This window comes from Gouania willdenowi, chromosome 16 (genome assembly GCF_900634775.1).
Source record: "Gouania willdenowi chromosome 16, fGouWil2.1, whole genome shotgun sequence".
NCBI lineage: Eukaryota > Metazoa > Chordata > Actinopteri > Blenniiformes > Gobiesocidae > Gouania > Gouania willdenowi.
In genome coordinates this window covers 21869549-21897424 of record NC_041059.1, presented here as the reverse complement: position 1 = coordinate 21897424, position 27876 = coordinate 21869549, and the positions used below count along the sequence as shown (strand labels likewise).

The window sequence follows — 27876 nt, the reverse complement described above, 5'->3', positions numbered from 1 at the left end:
CTTGTTTTCTTTGGTTGATTAAAATATGCTGTATAGTAGATCATATTTTCTACCAGCAATCATTACATTTATTAAATATTAGATACGAAGGTAGCTGGTATGAATAATAGTAACTTTTTTTGCAACCTTTAGAACAGTGGTTCTCAACTGGTCTCACCTTGGGACCCACAGTTTACCATCGTCATTAAATCGTGACCCAGTTTTTTTTAGAATTCAACCAACCAAATTAATTTTTTCTAAAATAGCTGTCGAAAACACATGTATATAATCTTTTTTAAAACATAAATCTATATATTTTCCTGTGTAACATACATTTCACAGCATGCCTGTCAAAAGAAAAGTTTATTTCAAAATAAAAGACAAGTCCAACATGAGCGATATTAAGTATTAATTTATTTTTGACCAGCTGTCCGTGACCCATCCAGTACAGGTCCGCGACCCACTTTTGGGTCCCAACCCACCAGTTGAGAATCACTGCTTTAGAATACAGATAAGCACAAATGGCCCCAAAAATTTGTGAGGCATGAAAACAGAAATGAAAATAATCTATAACTCCAACAGTTAGTTTATGCAACTGAGTAATAAAACGTGTTACTTTCTAAAGGAAAATAATCATTTTGTATTTTTTGACAAAAACAGTAATTATTATTAGTATTGAGTAAGAAATACTGAAGAAGTCTTCGTCTTAACAGTCTTTCAGATATGACGACAGAGCAATTACAGTTTGGCGCAATACGTTCCTGATTCTAGGGAAACGTTAAAATACTTCTAATCAATAAAATCTAGAAGAAAATGAGAAGAGTACATAAAGGCTAATGCCACTGTGTGTAGTTTTACTGAAATAAAGCAAAAATTTTGTAAAAGTAGTTTTACAGTTGTGTCCTCCTGTTCATTGCCTAATGTAACGTAATGGAGCAAAATAATTATACCAACTGTAACAATGTGTGTTCAAGGGCTAAAGAACGTAAAACGCTGAACACAACTTGACTAGTTGAATTTCATTTATGTTCCATCAGAGAGCCAATGCACAGCTTTACACAACCACTGCTAAAACCAAAAGACACCACGTGTTCCGTGTTTGTGTGCATGTGCGTGTGTGTTCGTGTGTGTGTATGTGTTGGCACTTTTAACTCTGGTCATTTGTAAATGGTTCTGTCCTTTGGAGCTCTTCAGGTCGTGCACTGAGTGCATGGATCATCTCTGTAACCTTCTTGTCCTCTTTCTGTCATTCTTCTTTCTACACGAAGGTCTCAAACTACCAACCAGTGATGCAGCTGGGGGAAAAAAAAAACATCAAGAAGAGATGATTTAGTGTACAGACAACCAACTTGAATGCAAAAAAAAATCAAACAAAACTGTTCGTAGTAGAGTGGCGCCGAGTTTTTAAAGGTTCTCAGGTGGAGAAGCGTTCTAAACATCTTGTAGATCCAGCCATAAATTGTCTTTGTATCACAAAGGCATGATGCTAAGTTTAGGAGTTTGTAAAGTAGCCACGTTTTCTACTGTAGTTCCCTAGTCAACTGAAAATAGTTCAAATTGAGAATAGCGTTAGTTCAGGCAGCCACACCTCCAATCAACCAACGACCCAGATTGGCTCCCCATTGGACAAAGCATACAGGAAGCACTAGATAAACCGTGACAGCTGCCTCATACCTACTCAGCAAGCATTATCGCTCAGATCATCAGTTGCATCATTCAGCTTACCTTGCTGCTCATCAGAAGATCCCAGGCCACAACAAGGCTTCATGGCAGCTCAAATCGAGCAGATGTAGCCATCTACAAGCATGCTCCGTGTTCCCCCGAAAAAAGGAAGCGCGCGCCAGCCAAGTATTTGCAAAATCATCGCCCAAACAAACACAACAAATTTCCACAGGAAAGCCGTGGAGAAAAGGAAGCATTTTTCCACCATCCTCGCTGCAGTACAAGCCCCAACTCCGGGTGCACAAGCTAAACGTGCACGGTGCTCGGCTCACAGCTGGCCGACAACTCAGGTCCCAGCTGATGCCCCTTCCTCTGGACCCTGGGTAACATTCAGTCGAGCATCAAATCACGCATCCAAGCCTTAAAACCGCTTCAGTTCCCTTCAACAGCTTCCCTCTCGGGCCCAACGGCTTGTTTACATGTCCCACGTGTTAAATGCCGACAGATGATGTCACTCCGGCATTCCGTAATGGCGTCACTATCCTGTAAAGATCTCTGGGAAGCGCAGTCCCAATTTCAGCTGGACTGTTCTTCTGTGCAGCTGCTGCTATCTCTCAGAATCAGATAAGATATCAGATTCTTGCAGGTAATGACATTCATTTAGTTTAAAAATCCTGCTTCAGATGTCTTCTGGACTGTGGGGACAATTCAGTTATGCTCAGTGCTTAATCTGTAAATCACCCGGAACACCTGCCATGTTTTGTCCGGCAGTAAGAGAGACAAATGTCATGGAATAAATAATAAATAAATTAATTAAAATGCATCATAATGACACAAAGAGACTTTGCTAACTGAACGGACCAGTGGCGTCATGTGCACATGACAAATGCTTGATGGGAGAATGATGAATCAGCGTTGGAGAAGAATTGACAATCGCCCATTACGGAGCACATCTGTCTCTCATTCTGAGTGACAGCTGTCAAATCTGCCACGTTTTATCACCAAGGACAGCTCAAATCACCGCTAATTTAGAACTAAAAACTCCTCCCGTGTCCTGTGTGTTGGAGGCCGGTGCTCCTGCATTGGCATCATTGCTACAGGTGCTTCTACTGTTATGCTAACGGCTGCTAACGGCTGCTACTCGCTGCGCTCACTGCTGCTACTCGCTACGCTAACTACTGCTCTTTTCCGCAATTTCCACAGAAACGACCTTGAACTTAATTACCTCAGGCTTTGCTTCACTATTGGCTTAACGCTTTTTTAATCCAACTGATTTTTAGCCTTTTCTACAGTGTTCCAAGCTGCCAAGACACAATTCTAAAAATCCCACTTTAGACGTTGCGTGGCCTGACTTCTCCCTATTTTCCTCACTCGTGCTCAGTTTTACTTTCAGTTCTGTGAGTACATGAAATTTCTCGCGCTCCTGTAAATAATTCTGGGATGGGAATCAGGTGTTTTTAACGTGATGGTTTACTACCTGCTAATGATTCCATGGCTGCTCTGTTTGTATGATGACGTAGTCAAAGCTTTATTTTGTATTTAGTAACATATCCCACACTTCTCTCATTCTACATTTCACTGTTTAATTAAAATGTGATGCCTGAACATGATATTAATGAGAGTTGAACTATAATTCTGATAACTGATTTATTATCTGTTTTTCCTTTGTATAGTTTTCATTTTAATGTGGTTGTTGATCACATTATTTATTAATCAAGATTATTGCTTCTGCCTGTTGAACTGTTTATTGTCCGAATATGTCAAAGCTTTAAACTAAAAGAAAATGCTTGAGTTCATTGGTTTGTTTTCCTTCCTTTGATTAATATTGAGGAGATACTTTGATGTTCAGCTGCTCGTCTCTCACAGTGTGAACATCTCACTAGTATTGAAACTAATAACTAGTTATACAGGAGATGTTTTAAGATAAATATTAAATACATACAATATATTTAAAGACAATGTATTGACCTTGTAGATAATTTCTGTGTTTAAATTGGACTGTTCTAGAAAAACGTCATGTAGCAAACTAGTCACTAGTGGATAAAGAAGTGTCAGTGTGGTTGATAAGGATAATAGTCAGTTAGTAACACATCTAATCTCTATTTACTTATTAATGTGCATTTACTTACAGATAGCCTACTGTCTACTGTTAGTATTAGGCTACTGTCTATGTTCCCTTACAAACCAAGTCCTTTATGATGTGGTAACATGGTTTGTTGAATAGACGAGTAGACTTCACACGTTACATTTAAAACAGATGATTATTATTAGTGTGCGTTATTACTGTGAAGTGTGATGTCATCATCAAAAGATATAGAGGATGTATTTACAATAGTCCTTTATTTTTTTCATTGACGGCTGCATTCCTCAACCTAAAAACATCTAATTTAATGTGGAAGTAATCCAAGTAATCAGATTACAGTATTTAGATTGAGTATGGGCATGTAATCTGAAACTGATTACATTTTGAAAGTAACCTTCCCAACACTGCCTATACTGTACATCAGCAAAGATATCTAATACAATATAGTAGTAAAAATGAATAAGGTTAATATTAAAATCTTATTCTTCTCTCAGTCTAAATATTAACTTCAATTTATATTTTAAATGATTTATTATTTTATATTTTTCTCACTTCAATTACTACCTTTCAGAAGTGGTTGTGTAAAAATATTTGGCACTGTACAAAACTATAATCATTTCAATACTCACAGTAAACTGCCGCACTTCTCCTTGGTCTACCAGGTGGTGGTCTGTCTCGGGGGTGATGGCATAAGCCAATCTCTGTTCATGGGAGATAAGCAAGTAGAGCTTTTGCACAAACTAGAACATTGTCAAGAAAAGGAACAATCAGTCAGCCAGAAATATCTTCAACTTACATCACAAAACTTCCCAGGCAGGGAGCAAAGTTTGTAGATGGCATAAAGAGGCACCATGGCCATTGAGGACATGGCTAGACACCATCCAACTGTTGTGGCCCAGGGGGGGAATGTGTAGGTGCCGTAAGTGGGAGGGTGGAATGTGGCGAAGCTCACGATGACCATTACCTTTGAGGAACATTGAAAAAAAAAAAAAAAAAAAAAACAGAAGTTAGGAATAAATCTTTAGTTGACTTGATCGGTAAGACTTTACTTGGAGTTTTATACTGACATTATGGTGTCAATATCTGTCATTAGCCTTAATAAGGTGTCATAAAGGCTGTCATTAAGCATCCTTCACTAAATTATGACACCTTTGGAGCTATGTTGGCATTTTTTGGGTTAAGTGGCGTGATCTAGTGATGCTAGGGTTAGGGGTTAGGGGTTAGACAGCCGTCATGACACCTTATTCATGCTAATGGCAGGTGTCATGTCATAATAATGACAGCGTAATGTCAGCCTTTATGTACTGCAAGTAAAGTTTTAAAAGGTCTTTTGTAAAGAGTCTTAATAAGGCATTGCTCCTATTGGAATGTTTGAGCTCCAAACCCACATTAACATAAACCTTATTGAGTGCACATTGCATAAATGTTGTTTTTTAAAGGGCTGAGTAAATATACAAAAATAAAAACAAATAAATAGCTCATAACAAGAAAATCATGATGCTACATTCATTAATATGTACAGTGAAGAAAATAAGTATTTGAACACCCTGCTATTTTGCAAGTTCTCCCACTTAGAAATCATGGAGGGGTCTGGAATTTTCATGGAAGGTGCATGTCCACTGTATGAGAGATAACCTAAAAAGAAAAATCCAGAAATCACAATCTATGATTTTTTAACAATTTATTTGTGATACAGCTGAAAATAAGTATTTGAACACCTGTCTATCAGCTAGAATTCTGACCGTCAAAGACCTGTTAGTCCGCCTTTAAAAGTCCTCCTCCACTCCACTGTATTATCCTGAATCAGATGCACCTGTGTGAGGTCGTTAGCTGCATAAAGACACCTGTCCACCCCATACAATCAGTAAGACCCAAACAGTCAGCATGGCTAAGAGCAAAGAGCTGTCCAAAGACACCAGAGACAAAATTGTACAACTCCACAAGGCTGGAAAGGGCTACGGAGAAATTGCAAAGCAGCTTGGTGAAAAAAGGTCCACTGTTGGAGCAATCATTAGAAAATGGAAAAAGCTAAACATGACGGACAATCTCAATCGGAGTGGAGCCCCATGCAAGATATCACCTCGTGGGGTCTCAATGATGCTAAGAAAGGTGAGGAATCAGCCCAGGACTACACGGCAGGACATGGTCAATGACCTGAAAAGAGCTGGGACCACTGTTTCCATGGTCACTGTTGGTAATACACTAAGACGTCATGGTTTGAAATCATGCATGGCACGGAAGGTTCCCCTGCTTAAACCAGCACATGTTAAGGCCCGTCTTAAGTTTGCCAATGACCATTTGGATGATCCAGAGGAGTCATGGGAGAAAGTTTTGTGGTCAGATGAGACCAAGATTGACCTTTTTGGTCATAATTCCACTATGCGTGTTTGGAGGAAGAAGGCAAGGCAAGGCAAGGCAAATTTATTTATATAGCGCATTTCATACTCAAGGCAACTCAATGTGCTTTACATGATAAAACATTCAATTGTTTAAAATCAATAAGAACATTTAAATCAATAAGAACATTTAAATCAATAAGAACAATTAAAATCATCAGTAAAATCAATTAAAATCATCAGTAAAATCAATTAAAATCATCAGTAAAATCAATTAAAATCATCAGTAAAATCAATTAAAATCATCAGTAAAATCATCATTACATCAACAACATGACAAAAAAGCTCTCTCTCAATCATATGCAGTAGAGAAAAAAAGTGCCTTTAACTTTGATTTAAAAATGTTCACATTGGATGCTGACTTCAGCTCCGCTGGCAGTTTGTTCCACTTCTTTGCAGCATAACAACTAAAAGCAGCATCACCATGTTTACTGTGAACTCTGGGCTCCACTATCTGATCTGTGTCCATAGATCTGAGAGACCTGCTGGGTTCATACCTGACTAACATGTCACTGATGTATTCTGGACCAAACTCATTCACAGATTTATACACCAGCAGCAGAACTTTAAAGTCTATTCTGAGGCTGACTGGGAGCCAGTGTAAAGACTTTAAAACTGGAGTAATGTGCTCTGACCTCTTTGTTCTGGTTAAGACCCTAGCTGCAGCGTTCTGAACCAGCTGTAGCTGTTTGATGCTCTTTTGGGGGATTCCTGTCAGAAGACCATTACAATAGTCCAGTCTGCTGGAGATAAAAGCATGGACCAGTTTCTCCTGATCTTTCTGAGCCATTAAACCTTTCACTCTGGAGATGTTCTTTAGGTGGTAGAAGGCTGTTTTTGTGATAGATTTGATCTGACTGCTGAATGTAAGATCTGAGTCAATCAGAACACCAAGGTTTTTGACTTGGTCTTTAGCTTTTAAAGATCGAGACTCAAGATAATTGCTGACAGCAGTCCTCTTTTCCTTGTTACCAAAGACAATCACCTCCGTCTTGTCATGGTTTAGTTGAAGGAAGTTTTCACTCATCCAGCAGTTTACTTTTTCTAAACAGTCACACAACACCTCAATGGGACCATGGTCATCTGGGTTCAGTGATAGATATAGTTGTGTGTCATCTGCATAGCTCTGATAATCAACCTTACAGTTCTGTAAAATTTGTCCTAAAGGAAGCATGTAAAGGTTAAACAGAAGGGGTCCAAGAACAGATCCCTGAGGAACCCCACAGGACATTGGTAATCTGTCAGATTCAAAGTTTCCAATGCTTACAAAATAGCTTCGCTCCTCCAAGTATGACTTAAACCATTGCATTACTTTTCCATTTAGTCCAACCCATGTTTGCAATCTGTGCAACAAAATTGTATGATCTACAGTGTCAAATGCAGCACTTAGATCCAACAGAATGAGAACAGATACTTTTCCTGAATCAGTGTTCAACCTTATGTCATTGATCACTTTGATAAGAGCAGTTTCAGTGCTGTGATGAGAACGAAAACCTGACTGAAATTTATCAAATATTTTGTTGAATGTTAAGAATTGACTCAGTTGGTTGAAGACCACCTTCTCAATGATCTTGGCCATGAATGGAAGGTTGCTGATTGGTCTATAGTTAGCCAGTATAGAGGCATCCAGTGTTCTCTTTTTTAACAGCGGTTTCACAGCAGCTACTTTCAGGGATTTTGGTACGGTGCCTGATTGGAATGAGCAGTTAATTATCTGACACAAATCAGTGACAATTGACTTTACAACAGTTTTAAAGAAGTTTGAGGGTATTGTGTCAAGGCAACACGTTGATGGATTCAGCTGCTGAACAGTCTCCTCTATTGTTTTTGGGTTCACTGTAATAAACTCTAACATTGTAATTGACTCATCCCTCAGTGGTTGAAGCTGTTCAAGCTTTTTGTGATTTTGCTGGTTTGTTCTGATGTTTGACCTTATTGATTGTATTTTTTCATTGAAATATACAGCAAATTCATTGCATTTTCCAGCTGACAGTAATTCAGGGGCTATCTGATCTGGGGGGGTTGTGAGCTTTTCAATTACAGAAAACAACGTGCGAGAGTTGTTGACATTTTTGGCAATAATTTCAGAAAAGTATTGCTGCCTTGCTTTGAACAAGCCATCATTGAATTTTCGCAGACTTATTTTGTACAGTTCTAGATGAATTTGAAGTTTTGTTGATCTCCATTTACGCTCAGCTCTTCTACAGTCAGATTTCAAATTCTGCATTATCTCAGTCCTCCTCCAAGGTGTTTTCTGTGTGTTTGGTTTTCTCTTAGTTTTGATTGGAGCCACCACATCTATGACATTACAGACGTTTCTATTATACTCATCCAGAAGATCATCAACTGTCTCAGCACTCAATGTTGGTGTCATTGCTATGGCTTCCATAAACTGTGCTCTTGTGTTCTCATTTATGTACCTTTTCTTTAAACACACATAACTAGGGGGAACAGATGTTACAGTCTCTAGGTCAAAAAAGACACAGAAATGATCAGATAGAGCTAAGTCTCTTACATCAACAGCAGAGATATCAACACCTTTAGAGATAACCAGATCCAAAGTGTGACCTTGAGTGTGTGTCGGACCAGTCACATGTTGTGTAAGACCAAAAGTATCCATTAAAGCATACAGTTCTTTGGCAGTATTGTCCATGTTATTGTCTACATGAATATTTAAGTCACCTGTTATTATTAAAAAGTTGTATTCAGTGCATACAACTGACAGCAGTTCAGCGAACTCATCCATGAATTCTCCAGAATATTTTGAGGGTCTATAAATGACTAAAAACAGAACTCTTGAATCACCCTTCAGTAAGAATGACATATATTCAAAGGAGATAAAATCACCAAATGTTATTTCTTTGCACTGAAATATTGATTTAAAAATGGCAGCAACTCCACCACCTTTCCTGCAAGTACGACACTTATTTAAATAAATAAAGTCTTGTGGCGCACTTTCATTGAGAATAGTATTACTGATACCATCATTCAACCATGTTTCATTAAGAAATAAAAAGTCCAAGTGATGTGTCAAAATAAAATCATTAATTATTAGTGACTTGTTAACAAGAGATCTAACATTAAGAAGAGCTAATTTTAAAGACTTTACTGGAGACACTGGTGGACTTTTTGGATGACATGTTATAGGAGTCAAATTTTTATCTCTATAAAGCTTTTTGCTTTTCTTTAATTTCACAATTTTACCTGTGTTACCTGTCACCACAGGAATTAAAGAAGCTGCATTAACTCCATAGGGCCCTGACTTTTTCTGGTTGTTCCTAAAAATAGAGCTATTGCAGTCTGGACCCAGCACACATCAGACCTGTGTCGCTCTAAGTTGAACACAGCTGGCCTGAGGAGAAGAGTGATCCTGAGCCTGGTATCGTCGAGGAGGGATGGGTGGTGCAGATTGACCATGGTGGGGTAAAGGGTGGGGTGTTAGTCTTGTGCCAGCCAGAACCAGCTCGTTCATCTGGGCAGTTAAATCCAAGAAGGCAGGGGTAGGAGAGAAGCTGGATGAGGTGGAAGTAGGTGAATTTTGGGGTGAAGCAGGTGGGTCCTGAGATGCGGGGGTTGGGTTGACCTCTTCATTTTGGCGATTTTTATTTCTTGCTGGAAGCTTATTGACTCCATGTTCTTTCCTTGTTGTTTTGTTCTCCGATGGTACATGTTGTCCTCTGTCTTTATCAGAACTGATAGCAGTGTGACTGGTGAAGTAAAACAAGTTGGATGTGAAGAGTTTTACTCCAGCCTTGTTTAGACACAGTCCATCTGCTCTAAAAAGATGACGACGTTCCCAAAAAATAGGAAAATTTTCTATAAAATTTAGTGAAAGGGCAGCACAAGCCGAAGACAGAAATTTATTCAAAGAGTAAATCCTTGAGAATTTCAGATCTCCTTTGCGGACTGGAGGTATCGGGCCACTGATGAACACTTTAGGCTGTATACAGCTCACAGTTTTTAGCAGATGGGTGAAATCCTGCTTTAACACCTCAGACTCCTCCTTGGCTAAATCATTTAACCCAAAATGAATCACAACATTTTTCAAATGTGGGTAATCTGCAACGATATGCCAGATTTTGTCAGCCAGGTCTGATACTGTGTCATTAGGTAAGCAGATCACTTTCACGTTGCTGCTAAACATCTTCTGAGCATCTTTAACAGAAACGTCTCCCACTATCAGTGTGTGAGGTTGTTGCTTTGGCCTACCATGTCGCTTTTGTTTTCCTGAAGCACTTTCAGTCTTCGCAGTTCCAGAAGGTTGTGTGTTGACCTCATTAGAGCCAGATCCTAGGTCATTCAGCAGTGGGACGAATCGATTACCCAGTTCTACATGAAACTGGGTTTGTGACTTGGTGATACTCCTGCCTTTAGCAGATGTCCACTTTTGTGCCTGGGCAGACAAGGGAGTTGATGTTGAGGCTGCAGTCTGCGAAGCCAGTGCAGAAGAATGATGCGTACCATCCCAAGAACACCATCCCTACTGTGAAGCATGGGGGTGGTAGCATCATGCTTTGGGGGTGTTTTTCTGCTCATGGGACAGGACGACTGTACTGTATTAAGGAGAGGATGACTGCAGCCATGTATTGTGAGATATTGGCCAAAAACCTCCTTCCCTCAGTCAGATCATTGAAGATGAGTCGTGGCTGGATCTTCCAACATGACAATGACCCAAAGCACACAGCCAGGAAAACCAAGGAGTGGCTTCGTAAGAAGCATATCAAGGTTCTGGAGTGGCCTAGCCAGTCTCCAGACCTAAATCCAATTGAAAATCTTTGGAGGGAGCTGAAAGTCCGTGTTACTCAGCGACAGCCCAGAAAGCTGACTGATCTAGAGAAGATCTGTGTGGAGGAGTGGGCCAAAATCCCTCCTGCAGTCTGTGCAAACCTGGTGAAGAACTACAGGAAACGTTTGACCTCTGTAATTGCAAACAAAGGCTACTCTACCAAATATTAACGTTGGTGTTCAAATACTTATTTTCAGCTGTATCACACGAATAAATTGTTAAAAAATCATAGATTGTGATTTCTGGATTTTTCTTTTTAGGTTATCTCTCATACAGTGGACATGCACCTTCCATGAAAATTCCAGACCCCTCCATGATTTCTAAGTCGGAGAACTTGCAAAATAGCAGGGTGTTCAAATACTTATTTTCTTCACTGTAACAGCTGTATTTACACTTCATTAAAAAATGTTTTTCTGCATGTTAGTAATGAATAACTCTTTTCACATCCTGAATTATAAACACCATGATCTTATGACCTAGATTTAAAAAGAATTGTGTACTTTTGAAGGAGGATGATACAACCTACCAAAAGAAAGCAAGGGCTGACAAACTTCCAGCACAGCCTCCAGTATCTGCTTGGTCGATGGCCAATCATCTCTTCAATGTCGTCACTGAAACGGTCTACACCTAACATGCACAAAAACAGTCGGTTATACTCCTAGGATATGATTAAAGATCACACTGATCGGTACAGAGTAATGTCGGTCTTGAATTCTCTTTCTTCTAATTTGTGTTCAGTTCAGGCCTTTCCTCTTTAGGTAAGCAGCAAGGCTAAATACAACATGAAATGTCAATAATAATGATGATACTAATAATAAACATTATGGATCTATAATTGAATAAGAACAAAATAATCAAATAGAGACAGTCATATTTTAAAAATTGAAACCTTGCTTTGTGATAGATATTTAACCCTTCTTCCCGCCTTAAGGGTGTTTTTCACCACTGACACATCTATCCAAACTGACAAGCAGGTATTCAACGCAGCAAAATGTACTCATGCAGTAGACGGCAGAACGAAAGACCACCATTGCCAAGGGTCAGGGGTTTCTGTCAGCAATTATGAGTATGGGGAAAAAAGAGCTACAAAAGGCTCCCTGAAGCCTTAGGCTTGATTCATCTGACTTGCCAAGGTTAAGACCCTCCAAAGCAGTCTGATATGCTGACTCTATTGCCTCGGGCTTGGTTAGTTTCAGGTCTTCTATGCACCTCTGCAATGTCAGAGCCAGGAGACTTAAAACGCAAGTTTGTGTCAGAAGTTCTCACTGGTTCCCATATTTAATGATAATTAATGGCTGCTTGTGTTTCCCAAGTGGAGATTGGGTCATCGGGAGTAAAAGTGAAAACTTTATGGCTGATATGATAATTTTGATATTGTCAAAAATATCTAGAAATATTAACGGAGGCATAAAAAAGTAGCATAAGAGAACAACAAAGCAACACATTGTAAGTGTTAGTGAATGAGGTATAAAGCACAGACCTTACTCAAATCTGATGAAAAGGTAATAAGAGTGCAAACCTTCGCCAAGCTCATATAAACTTTTCAAAATTTCGTCAACAATGAGAGACGGGGATTTTTTTTTGATTTTTGAAACTGATCCAAAACTAATTTATACTGATCCGGATTTCGTTGAAAATGTAATGGAATCTTCCATGGCGTAAGGTCTTTCTAGTACTTTTGATGTTATTCTGCTAACAGACAAACAAACAAATAAATACATTTGGGGAATAATATTATCTCTTTGGTGGAGGTAAACATGTTAAAGAAATATAATAAAAAACAGAATTAAAGTTGTGCTTCTCAAATCATTTTAGAGTTGGGAGCAATTAACACATGAACCCATTAAACAACACACACTCAGGTACCACCGACAGCTAAACATCCTTCCAAAAAAAGAAAACCTACACATTTCATTCATGTCAAGCCTAAAATCTGAGCTTTATCAAGCTAGTTTCAGAACACATTCCTTGTTGTCAATGAGGCTTTCCCATCATGCTCTTAGTTTCAATCTCATTTGATAGCTGTTTCCTCTGCAGAATGGAAATAAAGGGACAAAGTGCCAGTTGACTAAGGCAGCGATAGAAATACCCACTTTTCCATTGTATGAGCCTCACAGCTACAGGACTTCGTTATGTTTTACCTGTGTATGCATCAAAATCCTGCCGGGAACTGAAGAGGCCAAAACCATTATTGGGAACAAGCCTTCTATCTGTGCCATTCTTACATCTAATAAGAGCTGTGTCACACCGAGGCACAGAATATCTATGCCAAGAGATTTTTCATCAAGTCCTTAATAAATCATCAGCTTTACCAGCCATGAAAAAAAAAATCATCATCTTGCTCCGGTGTGTCTTTCTCACCATAGAACCACGCAATGCCGATGGCTTCAATAAGCACTCCAAAGAGAATCGATGTCCCCGCTGCAAAGTAGTCTAGCAAAGTAAACACATACATTCCTCCCTGAGGAGAAGAAAAGAAAGCAGGTAAGAGATGTATAATATTGGCCTTACAATAGGTTTTAACACATTCACTTACATGCTTTTCTGTGGCTATGAATACGTTAAACGTACCCATAGACTGCCACTCTATGCATACGCATGCACCTCATTGGCCAGTTTAGGTCACGTGATAGGTGCACCACGTGACTTAAAGTTCTGTCAGTTGTTTTTTAGCTCATATTTATTTTTAGCTATCCCGCAAACCCTTTTATTTTAGCCCTAACCCTAACCCAGGAAATATCCTAAAATGTTTATTTTTCCCGTATATGTATTTTTAAAGGTGGAATTTGCCATGTTAAATATGTTAAAATGCAAAATGCTATATGTCAAAAGTGGGATTCGAACCTATGACAGCAGAAGGAAGAATCCTTGAGTCAGGCACCTTAGACCACTCGGTCATCTTGACAAGGTGAAAACACAGCCACATTACGCTTATGTAGAAAAGGACCGTAAAAGGTCCGGCAACGTCATTGGTTGTTCCCATATTCCCGGGGGCTATGGCTATGTTTAACGTATCTCTAGACACTTTGTTCTTTAAATGTGGCATCCGTGCATGTTTACAGATTATGTTGGTGCAGTAAATAAACAGCATCAGGAAGTGTAGGGCTTGTAAAGTTCCAAGCAAACCAGCACACATCACACACATATTTTTTTGTGTTTTTAGAGCTTACATTTGTGACACAGAAAAGGGATATGAGAAACGTTGATACGACAATGAAGAGGGTGAACAGCTCTCTGTGCTTGTGGAGGAATTTGAATTCATCAATGAGCCCTGTGATTACCGACTCCATGCCACCCATCTGCAACGGAAATAGAAAAAGGCAAAGACAGCTTCAAAAAATCAAGCTGTTCTTCGTGAATAAAACATTTCAACATTTAGATGTATAATATTTGATATTATGTCCTTCACCAAACACATACCTAATTGGAGCATAACGTGCACAAGTGTGTGGGGGCCTACTTACAGCACTGTCAATGCCAAGGGTCAACAACATGATGAAAAAAATGACAGCCCACACTGATGATCCTGGCAATGTAGCAATGGCCTCTGGGTAAATGACAAACACCAACCCTGCACCTGGAGTCAGTAAAGGTTGATACAAGTAAACAAAATGCTCCACCTTTTGTATTTCCAATGTGGTCTTAAAGGGGCAGTATTATGAAAAAATCACATTATAACGGTTTTGCCACAGTGATTCCTTTAGCCACATTCAGAGGGCCAAAGTTGAAAGAGTTCTGTTTCCTCCCTCCCTTTTTTTTTTTTTTTTTTTTAGGAAGCCCTAAACGGGTGAGTTTGATTTTTTGCCCCCTTATGACTCATAAAATGTTGGTGTTTACCTCTACCAGGGGTAACCTCAGTCAATGGGAGTCTGCGTCTACAGACACGCCTGCTCACACATACAGTATGCATGAAGCCCCAAAAACGAACTATTTTCTGAATAGTAATGAAAGTGACTATTCAGCAGTCTTGGGCGGTACAAATAACACGTTACAAATAACGCTGTTACTGAGCCACCGTTACTTTTGAGAGTAACTAGCACTCTGACACAATATTCTTTAAAGAAATAAACTCAGGTTCCAATACAATATGGTGAATTTGTCCATTACTTGGCTAGCTACAATACACTTCCTGTTTACAGTGGCACTACATATTTTTGCGAGATGTCGTGCCAACCACAGTAAAACAGAAGAAGAAGAAGCATTTCGTTGTGTCTCTGTTTACTATAGCTTGTGCTAATCTGGGCGAGTCAATGCGAGAGCAGGACGAGCCTCTCAAAGTGGAAAAACGCACATTATTTTACCAATCTGCCTCTAAAAAATACATGCATCGGCACGTGTAGAAAAGTAGAGGCGTGGTTTCTGGTAAATTATTTTGTGTTATTTATTTCAGAATTCCTTGTAATATTTTCAGTTTCTGCTGGTCTCAGGTAAAAAATATAATAATCAGATTGGTGTTTGTAAAGACTGAGCAGAGTTTAGTACTGTGAATGTAAATGATTAGAAACTGTAGGGTTGGATACAATACAATACAATACAATACAATACAACATTCATCAGAGGCTTTTATCCAAAGCAAGCAAGGAGCATTTGGGGTAGGCTGGATTCAAACTACTGACCTCCTGATTACAAGTCAGCTTCCTTAACCACTATTCCTCCACCACAGAGTTGATCAAGAGTGGATTATTTTCTGATACAGCACTGATATGAAGCTACAGTATACGGACACAAATGACATAAAAATACATTATTTAATTCTAAGTAAGTAGTTTAATTCTAGCATTACTTTTTGGTGTAAGTAATCAAAATAGTAACTGAGTTACCAGTGACGGTAACTAGTTACATTTTTTCAGAAACTAGCACAACACTGCTTTTCAGATGGCTAAAACTCTTGTACTATTGTTATTGGGGTTCTTAGAATAATTGGAGATGGGTGAAAAATTGCATAATACTGGACCTTTAAGTTCACATTTTGTGAATGGGCTCAAACAAATGATAAAGTTCTTTGTAATGCCATACCATCTCTGGCAACTTTGTCTAGAGCCACGTTGTGCTTCTGTGACAGATACCCAAGGAAGGAGAAGACCACGAAGCCAGAGAAGAAGCTCGTTAGAGAGTTGATGGAGCTGGTAATGATGGCATCTCTGAATAGATAATTAGAAGAAATGAGAAAAAACAGAAAAGTAAGTAACACAGTTGGCAATCACCTATAAATCACCTGACAACCATAATGTAGTTAGCTTTCTCATACCCAACTGTTGTGCTTTGTTTGTTAGATTGTGATTTTACTTTGCCTCTGTATTCTGGCTTTTTTGGGAATGGCAAAACCAGTCCCACTTACAGCCGTCTTAAATAAGTGTATGGGAAAAAGGATGCTGATTGACTATGTTGTGTCAGTAAAAAAGCTAAAGTGTGCATAGCCTTCTGATGGCTCAGTCAAATCTTCAAAGAGAGCAACACTTTTGAATTGTATCATGGCTGTCGTTTTCACAGCACAGTGTTACAGAAATGAAAGGTTTTTCAGGTGCTTCAAAGGTTTATGTAATTTAGCCGCTCAGGTTGGGTGGATACATGCAGAAGTGACTCCACTGTGTCCCCACCCATCTTAATCAAGTGTGTGCGTGTGTGTGTGTGTGTGTGTGTGTGTGTGTGTGTGCATGATCTTACCTGTAGCAGTTATTGCTGAATTTGTTGTAGCTGGAAAAGGCAATTAGCACACCAAACCCTACTCCCAGCGAGAAACAAATCTGTGTTGCTGCCTCAATCCAAACCTGGGGAGCGACAGAACAAGCATACTTGTGAGAAGCGGCAAACAAAAGGCACAGGAGAGGAAAAAAGGCCATTATTAGAGATAATTGCAGGAAACTCATTCAACAGCTGTAGATGAAAGACGCCTGTGAATACAGGGGTAATTTTGCAAATTACCGCTTCATGCATCTATCTAATCTAATTCTCCAATTGCACCTATGCAACACTCTCCCTTCGTCTTGCTTCAAATATCATTCATCACAAGTGAATCTTTAAGCTCTGTGTGGCTACTTACCTCAAAGCTCTGTTAGAATATTGTAAATATATGAAAAAAAAATGTGCATTTCACACAAGTTTCATACAATTTATTAACAATTATGTCATTTATATTTATGAATTTACATTGAGGTGGAAGTCACATGTTAATTACAGTTGTGTCTTCTCAGGAAGAGTAGATATTTGAAGTATTCAGTTTGGACCAGTCTTACAAACACCCAAAAACAAACATAACCAACCAAAAGAACCAAATCAAATTTTAAAAATGTAATATATAATCCAACTAACCAATCACCTCAATCGTACCTGCCTATCAACCACACAAACGCCTGCGTGACGTTGTTCAGAAAGTTTGGTGCGCTTGGCAAATAGAATGTGTGAAAGTGGACCGGACCAAATTAAAATGCAACGATGTTGCAGATTCACCACCTGAATTGCAACGAGTCCACCAGACTATATGTGTGAAAGCACCCTTAAACTTACTATTTGACCAACCTAATTAAAAAGCAATTAACCAACCAACCAAATGGTTAGTTTGTCTGGAGATGGACTTTGGTCCTGTTGCTATGGTTGCGGCCTGAGTATGGTCACCCAGTAGGGTTGCGGTTGCGGGGTGACTGTAACCTTCTCTTCGGGGTGACCTCTCTCTCTGCTGGGGGACATATGGGGCTGGCAGCTGGTAGCCAATGATGGTACCAAACGCAGCCACATCTTTTAAGCTCCATGACTAGTCCTTATATCTAGTTCACTGCTTGCATCTTCTTTTAGGGTCGCGGGGATCTGCTGGTGCCTATTTCCAGCCCTCAATGGGCTTTAGGTCAAGTATTTATTTATTTAGATTGCTAGCTATGTCTGGTAGGACCTAGCTTTTATTGCTAATGTTGTAATTGTGCAAAGCTTTTCAATTAAAAAGCACTTTTTCTGATAATGTAATGTATAAATAATGAATACTGATATCTAAATAAAAATTGATTGATTGATAATTGAAATGGTATGACCAACCAACTAACCAACCAACCAACCAACAAAGCAACTAAAAGTCAAGACCATCCCTCCCAAAAATGCTAAGCAAAGGCAATCAAACCCTGCCAAAGCAAATCCCTACATGATTTACCAGACGTTCTCACTGGCTGAATTTGGAATCTCATTCTCTGCAAGTTTAAAAATACATTAAAGATCAAGTTGCAAAGATTTGCTTCAAATGTACAAATTATTATGATTTAGATGGTCATTGGTCATTGGTCATTTCACCAAGCCTATGCTACAGATATGGAGTATACCTACATCATTATGTACATTTTTTTTTTACCAATTTACTAAGACTTTTGGTTCTGAGAAAGAAAAAAACTGTCCTAAATGATTAATTCCAAGTTTTTTCAGTTTTACACTTTACATTTAAAAAAATAATGACTCATGGTCACTGTGCCCCTATAATCAAGTTAATGCTTTGCTTCATTTTTTTGTCATAATAACATGATATTATCAACAAACAGGAATAAGCTATCTGCTGTCTTTGCATATTTGCTACAGAAATTATAAAATGTCACAGCATTTCATCAAAGGGACTGTTTGCAATTGCCCCGAGCTGCCCACAGTGACCCACCACCCCCTACGCCCCCCCCATAGCCTGTTTTCTTCCCATCCTACTGATGCTCACCTTGGCATCACAGAGCCTCAGAAAGTCCACTGAGAGGTAAGCCTTAATGCCATCAATGGCTCCGGGCAAAGTGACTCCACGGAGCAGCAGCACAGTCAAGACCACGTAGGGCATGGTGGCTGTGACCCATACAACCTGCAAGAGGTGCACACAGATAGTTACACACACTATTACACAAGTAGAAAAAATACCCACACAATTATAAAGACAATGGAAAAGAGAGATTATATATATATATATATTAAAACAATAGGGTCAGTTTATAGATAATTCTTTTTTTTTTGGTCATTGCTTTACATTATCAAATCTACTTGATAATTTACCTTGCCAGAGGTTTTGACACCTTTCCACAAACTGAAGTAGAGGACAACAATCACCACAGCTAGGCAAGAAGTCAACTGCCAGCGTGGTCGGCCCAGATCATCAATACCATTACTGTCCTGGATGTGCAGCACACCACGGCTAGGGACAGGAAACATCCAGGTAAGACACACTATGGAGAGAAAACAGCACCACTTGTGACGTGCAAGGTGAGTGAAACGTTTGTCCAACGCAAACATCATTGTTGCATTATAACGCTCCTCAAACCTTTTACCAAAAATGCAAAATATAGCAATCTCATGTCATGATGTTAGTGAAATTAACCTTTCAAAAATGTATTTGAACTTGTAAACGCACAAGAACTGTTGTGGACATAGCAGGTTAAATTGCCCTAAGTACACATCAATGTCACCAGAAGGGCTGGTAATAAATTACTGAACAGGGATGACATTTTGATTCAGATAATTTCAGGGGAAGCTCACCAGAAAGGAGGAAATATGATCAGCTGACACAGTCAAATTGTCTGCAGGTGCTTGTATGTGAATAGCTTAGTGCTATTTCAGCCACCATAGATGGTATACCTCACATGTCACAACAGCACAACCCCACACTTACTGAAACAGGACACACCTGGTCAGCTTAGCATAGAGGGAAAAAGATGTACATATTTCAAGAATCTGTAAAAAAAAAAAAAAAAAAAAAAAATCTACCAAAATCATTGAATTGAAAAACTTCTTATTTCCTAATATACAGTACCCGTTAAGTTAATAGAGATTATCTAGTCAGCTTACTCAAAATACTCCTGAGCTGGAGTGACCTTGTAGATGTCGTTGACGGAGCTGTTGTCAGCCCAGTCGGAGCAGTTTGGACTGTTCCACGTGTTGTTGCAGTGGACCCATGGCAACTCATCAGTGAAGGAGGAGAACAGATAAAACAGGGCCCAGGAGATGATGACATTGTAATAGAAACCAACATAAAGGGAAATGAGGATCACCGTAAAGCCGACACCTGTGAGCAGAACAAAAATCACCATTGTCAGACATGTTTCACTGGGGTGATTTTACTAATATAGTGAAAAAACACATTCACACGGTTCTTGGTTTGAATCTGCCAAACAACGAGATCTTTCAGTGTTGAATTTGTGTGTGTTCTCTCTGCTTCATCAATCCAAAGGTTCAACAATGACTTTAAATGGGTCAATGGTTGGTTGTCTTTGTTTTTAGCTCAAAAGTTTGTTTTCATCTCCACCATAAACACTCTGTTGCATTGTGGGATGTGAAGTCCCTTATACCCTTATACTGATCCAATAAAGTGTTTTTCCTTCATTTTTATCAACTCATCTGCCCTTTTGATTCTAAAAAAATGTCCATTCAGCTAACTTCAAACGTTAACCTTTGCCAAGAAGCACAAGCACAACCGTTTCTCATCGATATCTTTGGACCATAAATGTGATATTTATCCTGGGTGCGATGTTTCTTATTTTCACCACGGGTGGCCAGGCTATCTTCCCTTTCCCAGCCCTTTTCTTCGAACGCATTGATCCTACAAGGAAGCAAGCTTGTTGATCAGAATAATTATTGTCAATACGGGCATGTGAATGTGGATTTGAATAATTACTGTTCTCCCCCGCTGAGAGATTGCAAGAAAGTGAAGCGTGTGATTACAGTGTCAGCCTACTCAGTGTGGTCCCTGACTGACTGACACAGAGGGACATGCTCTTTGAGACATGTATGCATGCAGAGACATGGAATGAAATGTACGCACTAGAAGTCACCTTCAGAGAGGCAAGGACATCATGTGGCACGCGGCTGAGCGAAGGGTTTACACAGTGAAGCAAGAGATGGTCCGCTGGTATTAACAGTGTCTAAAAGGTTCCCCATGAATGCAACTCAACTTAATGATTAGAATATGTTTAACTAAGACAAAAGGTGTGTAAGGAGCAGAACAAAGAAGCAAAAACTCAAGAAAATAGTGACATTGTTAGAAAACTTGACATTTAGTTTGTTTCCCTATTAGTCTGTCTTGTCTTCAAGTCCATTCACCTCAATGCTTTGCCTAATGACGTGTTGCAAAGCACTAAGCACTAACTGACCGCACGAGTTTGACAGAAGGGACTTGGAAAAGTCTAAAAGCCCAATTTTCATTTGCTTTCCATTTGAGTGCCAGCACGACCTGATGTCCCACGGAGGATAAACAACGCCTGTCACTGCTCGATGCCGAGACAAGTAGACAAAAGAGACCGGCATGTGGACAGGCAGGCATGTGGGCCGAGACATGAGCATGTCAGAACGGACAGCGATGTGGGCAGATTATCATAAAGAGGAGAAAAGGGGGCGACTTTGTCACACAAATTACAGATGCCATTGTGGACTACATGTACGCTTATTAAACTGTCTTAGTTTTAGTATTTGGTGACCGGTTTACCTTTAAATATAGGACATATCTTCCAGACACCTGCAGCCCCCTCTCTGTTATACTGTCCTAGAGCCAGTTCCATATAGAAGAGAGGCATGCCTGCTATCACCATGAAGAACAGATACGGCACCAGGAATGCTCCTAGACACACAAAAACACATACGATCAGATGCATATACAGTAATGACACGCATGGGGATAATGGAAATACAAATATTTTGCAAATGTTTTAATGCCTAGATGTCAAAGATTTAGTGCAAGTATTTAGTTGTTTTTATATGTCTAGACAGATAGTCCACGGCTCAACTAGTCTGGGACGCTGATGTTCTACCTCTCTATCCTGTTCTGATCTGCTCTTTCTGTTCACTAACCCCAACCAGTCAAAGCAGATTGCTCTGATCCACCTCTAAGCCTGGTCCTGTTGGAGATTTCTTCCCGATAAAAGGAAGTTTTTTTCTCACCACTGTAGCTGATGCATGTTCATGTGGAATTGTTGGGGTTTTTTTTTTAAAGAATTTTATAATATTTTGACAAGCGCTACAAGATGACTATTTATGTCATTGGCACAATCTGAATAAAGTTGAATTGAATTGTACTTTACCGAGAGAATCCCATTAATAAATAAGAGAATCTTGGCCATGATGATATTATTGATTTGAATATCCCAATTCATATTTCAACCAGCATTTATTTGGTGGTTCATAGGATTATGTTTCAACTGATTTTGACCAAACATGTTTTTTAAAGATATACCTTACACCCTAGGTTCCCAAAGTGGGGTACGGGTACCCCCACAAATTGCCATGGGGGTAAAGTATTAAAAATTAAATATAAATCCACCTGCAGTCAGGAGCCTCCATGCATTGCCACAAATTACACAGATTAGCTGATGTAAGAGTAACCATGGTTACAGATTATTATTCTTTTTTTTTAATTATTCTTTTAATTATTTTTTCAATTAAATACGCATTTTTCTTCAACAGGATTGGTCAAATTCAGAGACAAGGTTCAATAAATTCTATGTGACATCACGACAGTGGTTCCGAACTTTTTTGGGTTGTGACCACATTTTATTAACACAAATTTATGGCGTCTCCAGAGACTCTTTTTTTTCTTTCTAGAATTAGCTTTTGATAACGTTTCGTTGTTGCCAAGATTAGTGCACAAAGTGACAATATGCACCAGTTCAGATACTTTTATACGCCATTTTATTTCAACTAGATTTATATTTGAGAAAGTGAAAGTATAGAATACAGTTAAGACTGTTTTGTGTGTGGTGTTATAAGTTGAAAAAGTGTAATATCTTGGTTAGTAATTGACTGATTTTTATGAAATTCTACTTATGTCAGTTTTTTTCCCCAACTAACCCACAAAGTTTCATCCTGATCCGATCTAGGCTTTGCATTTATCTTCATTTTGTGAAAAAAACGGGAGTGCCCATTTGGCATCATTGATAATGGGGACATTGATATTATTTATTCAACCCTGAAAGAGCAAGTGACTTGGTAAATGAATGGATGATATTATATTTATACAAAGCTTTCATTACTGATTCTCCAAGCCAGTTCTGACCTGTAACCCATGTTTGATTTATTATAAACAACCTAAAAAATGTTGTCGACAACAAATATAAACTTGAACATATCAAAACAAGAACTTTGATCATTCTCGGAATGATGGAGTTGAGTCTTTGCCTTGACCATGGCGACAGCATTGTTTTATTTCCAGCTACATCAGTGACAGCTTTTAAACATAATGAGAGTGCTATGTTAAACAGCCATAATTAGTGACACTGATTGTTAGAGCTAATCTATTCAGAGCAGCTGTGGTGGCTTTCCCTTATTTTGATCGAGGCGAAGGGTTGAAAAGAAAAAAACACAAAAAAAAAAACCAAATCAAGGCATCCACACCCACACCTGCATACAGTAGATGTGTAAATTTTATGTGTGTGCCAGTAGAGCTAAAGGAAAGAAGTCCTGCTCTTTTAGAACTTGTACGTTTCCTCTGTTATTACACTGACCTCCTCCATTTTTGTAGCAAAGGTAAGGAAACCTCCAGACGTTGGCCAGGTCAACAGCGAATCCTATCACCGACAGGAGGAAGTCGATCTTCTTGCCCCAGGTCTCCCTCTCATCGCTCACACTGGCAGCTGTCTCGTTGCAAGCAGAAGCCACAAGGGTGGAGGATGTGAACTGAACCCCATTCTGCTCTTTGACGAGGATCAGCTCAACCTGAGGAATCACGTTTCACAAAATACAGTATAGGAAAGAGGTGGTAAATGATAATAAGGGAAAAAGATGTTTTTTATTCCGATTATTTCACTGAAAAAATAAATTTTTCTCCATTTTACATTCATTAGATAATTTAAATCTGGAAAAATCTCTTTACTGGTGGCCTTAAGAGTGGTATTTACCAGGGAAACGCAATGTCTTGGTACCATTAATTACCAGTGTTGACTAAATTACATAAAAGATAAAGTAGCTACATCAGAGATTAGGTTTTACATTAAAATCACTATAATAAGATTAAAAAAAATAATTAAAAAATTAATCTGGAAAAATCATAGACTTAACACTATAGTGAAACTAAATGTCAAGGTTGGGGTCAATTATAGTTGTACACGCATAATTGGTAATTCATTACAATTATGACGTAACTAGAATTGAAATCGTAATTGAAAAAATGTGTTGCTGTTGTAATCGGAATTAAATTGTAATTGAGTTTAGATAATTGACTTCCTAATTGAAATTGCCATGAAAAATCTTTAGTAATTGTCACTTATAACTGAATGCAAAACTGGGGAACCATGTTGCAATTTTATGTACAGTTATGTGCACATTTAGTTAACAGTTATTGAAATATGTTTTATATCAAACTTTCCCACATTTTACCATTAAAAAATAAATTAAATCGAGGCATATTCTGAAACAAAAAAGGCTCAGATGCCCACACCAAAAATGATGAGGAAGCCTAAAGAAGTTAAATAATAGATATTTGTTTTTAACGTATTTTACAGCTGATTTAGGAGCCGTTATCATAAGAGATGATGTGGATCAGGGGTAGAGTGGGTTGTCCAGTAACCGAAGATTTGGGAGTTCGAATCTCGCTCTACCTAAGTCATTGTCGTTGTGTCTTTGGGCAAGGCACTTTACCCACATTGCCTCGTATGCATGGGTATGAATTGTGCATGAATGTTGGTGGTGGTCAGAAGGGCCATAGGGGGAAAATGGCAGCCACGCCTCTGTCAGTATGTGGCTACATTGTAGCTTACCACCACCGGTATGACTGTGTAAGTGACTTCTGTGAATGAATAATGGTTTCTGTACGCACTTTGAGTCCCCTCGAAAAAAGCGCTATATAAATTCAAGCCATTATTATTGTTTATATTATTATTATTATTATTATTTAGAGAAGCTAACACAAGAAGAAGGTTAACTTTTATTAGGTTATTTATTTCAGGCTCAGTAATTGTGATTAATTGTAATTGAACTTTGAGAACGTAATTATGATAGACTTCCTGCGGATAAAAAATAATTGTAATTTATATGTAATTGGAAAAAAGGCTGATCACTGTAATCATAATTGAATTGTAATTGAACATGGGTAATTGAAACTTTGCTAAACATCAAACTTCTTCTTCCTTGTCTTGCACCAGTAATGCAATTATGATAAGCTCTGTCCTTTTTCATAAGTTTAAAGCAATGACGTACGGTGAAAAATTACTGCATAGATTAAAAGATAAATACATAAAATGATTGGTGTTGGAGTCTATCCCCTAAGGAAAGTACAGTATGTGTTTCCAAAAGTCAGAATGAGGAAATGGATGGGTTTCCTAAGCATAGCGCCTTCCAAAAAATAACTCTGCATTCTTATGAGATGTATTTAGAGACACCTTGCACCTTCCTGTCATCCAATGAGCTATTTTTTAATTACCTGCATGTCATTGATACTGCACTGCATGTGTCACAGGTGTCTTACTGACCTCCTTGGGACCCATTGTGTTGGAGGCAGTTTTCTCCGGGGCAACGACTGAGGACATCACGACTGTAGACCTCTCTCTGTCAGCAGGAATCGGTCGACAGGCTTTGAGAGGGAAATGAGTCGCTGTCGAAAGGGGACAGATTACAGGAAAAGGCTGACAAGTGCAAGCCAGAGAACAATAAGGGAAACAGGTTATCCCCCCTGATGCAAAACAGAGTTACTACAGCAAAGATAGATGAGTATAAGAGAACTCGACGAGAAAATACATTGTAAAAAGCCTGAAAAATTCAACTTTTAGTTTAACTTTATCTTTAAAAAAAAAAAAAAACCTTCCTTTCCTCAAATTTCACAAACCATAATATAAAACAAAAGCCAGCTACTTAAAAAGAGTCAGTTAAAAAAAGAAAGGAGCATCTCCACTGCTGTATGTTTGTAACCTCGCACACTTGTTGATCGCCATTTTCCTCACACACCATCGTCTCCACAGCTAGTCAAAACACTCGCACATCAGATGTAACAAAAAAAAAATATCAAACTTAACGACGGGCCCAGAAATCAATATTTTCTTGCAACAACTGTGTTTTTAACAGATTTTTTTTAATCATTTAGTCACTAAAAAAATGCTTGCTTGTGTCTGAATGGAAAAAGTAAGACAACGGTCAACGTGGATACTGAAAATGAGTTTTTAATACTTACCTTAGGAAAAAGTGTGTGAATATCCTCCACTTCTCACTTGTATGATTTAAATCCAGTGATTCTCTTCGTCGGTGTGCTGGAAACTAATGTAAACCATATTCACTCAGGTTATAAATGGACCCAGTTTAGGGGGAAAAAAACAAAGTAGTGAGCCAAAAGCAGTGAGAAGAATGGATTGATGGAGTCACAGTGAGAAAGAAGGAGAAAGATGAAGGGAACAGACACCCTCCAATGATTTGGAGAAAGCCCTCCCACTCCCACTCTCCTTAGCCAGTGACAGACAGTCTGAGACCAGAGTGGTGATCTGTCTGTGTATGGGACTACTCTTGAAATATGAGGGACAATCATCAGCACTCCCCCACCACTGTTTCTCTCCTACCGCCCTTCATCTGCGCCTCCTCCTCCTTCTTCTTCTCCTCCCTCATCCAATGTTATAACATTACCACACCTGGCTTAACATTTTCTCATGCATACGTTGTATATAAACAAACAATGTTTCAACATTTTTGCACAGAGTAAACCACCTATACTGACATTCTACCTGAGGTACATTGTATTTATCCAAAGTTGCTATTTAGCATTCCCCACTCACTATTTGATATTAATGCCTAATACAGGGTTGGGGTCAATTCCATTTTTCAATTACATCTTCATTTATGATTATGACTGGCAATTTTTCCATTTACAATTAATGATACAATTATTTTGTTCCCCTGAAAGTCAATTACAATTAGGTTCCCTATTACTAAAGTTCAAATTCAATTACTGAGCCTAAAATAAAAAACCTCATATTTTGTTAGCTTTCTATTAGCATCTCTTTTGATAACGGGTCAGTTTTGACCCACGTCAGCTCTAAGATACACTAATGAACATTATTTATCAGCTAATGTTGTTTTTGTTGTGAGTGTCTGTATACCCCTCAATTTATTTATTTATTTATTTTTAAATGGTAAAATGATTGTCAAGGGTCGTTATAAAACTTGAGCCATATAACTGTAGTATTGTTTCCCAGTTTTGCGCTTCATTAAATTGTAATTGACAGTTTTTATCAAATGTTCATTTTTATGAACTCAATTACAATTCAATTATGATTACAACAGCAACAGATTTTTTTTAAATTACAATTACAATAACATCATGTATGTAATCATTTATCAATTACGCAATTGCAATTATAATTGACCCCAACCCTGGCCTAATACCATTGCTGATTAATGCACGGCAGTCCTTGGTTGGGAAAATGAACTAAATATTTTAAGATCGTGAATAGCAGAGAATAGCAGAGTAGATCCATCCATCCATTCAAAGTACCTGTTGGTGTTGGAGGCAGAGTTCTATCCCAGTATACCTAAAATCCCTCACAGGGTTGAGACACGTGTAACAATCCACATGTTCACTGATCATTTGAGAGACAAATCGAAGAATATTGTTTTGCAGTGTGGGAGAAAACTTGAATATACATATAGAACACTGGGTGTCAAACTCATTTTAGTTCAGTGGACAAATACTGACCAGTTTGATTACAAATGGGCTGCCTGTTTTAGGCAGGAAAATGAGTATATAAGGCACAAGCAAACTCCAAGCAATAAGTGACAGATACCAGTCCCTCCATCTTTACTTTAAATTTGATTCATATTAAGACTAGTAGAATAATTTGAGGAAAATTGCAGGATTTTGTAAAAGTCCACAATTTTCATTTATCAATGAATTTGTGGGCTAATGTATCTACAAGTGAGTTTGTAAATTACACAATTATTTAAAATTTCTCTTGTAGGCCGAATCTGATGCTCCAAGGTCCAGATTTGGCCCCCCGGCCTTGAGTTTCACACATGTGCTATGGAACATCGGTGCTCGAATTCAGTCCTAGAGAGCTCCTCTC

At 38.6% G+C, this 27876-nt stretch overlaps 1 protein-coding gene across 1 annotated transcript; it reads right to left on the bottom strand.

Moving 5' to 3' along the window:
* Positions 1 to 407: 407 nt before the first annotated feature.
* slc6a3 (solute carrier family 6 member 3) lies at positions 408 to 26304 on the bottom strand. Its single transcript, XM_028470411.1, has 16 exons — positions 25998 to 26304; positions 25303 to 25424; positions 23341 to 23551; positions 21330 to 21461; positions 19697 to 19913; positions 18908 to 19046; positions 18585 to 18719; positions 16571 to 16674; positions 15923 to 16047; positions 14371 to 14483; positions 14077 to 14205; positions 13268 to 13367; positions 11433 to 11533; positions 4521 to 4688; positions 4354 to 4425; positions 408 to 1274 (listed from the first exon to the last, which is right to left on the bottom strand). The coding sequence occupies exons 2-16, from the start codon at positions 25357 to 25359 to the stop codon at positions 1251 to 1253; spliced, it is 1827 nt and encodes a 608-aa protein (XP_028326212.1). The 5' UTR covers positions 25360 to 25424; positions 25998 to 26304; the 3' UTR covers positions 408 to 1250.
* Between the last annotated feature and the right edge of the window lie 1572 nt (positions 26305 to 27876).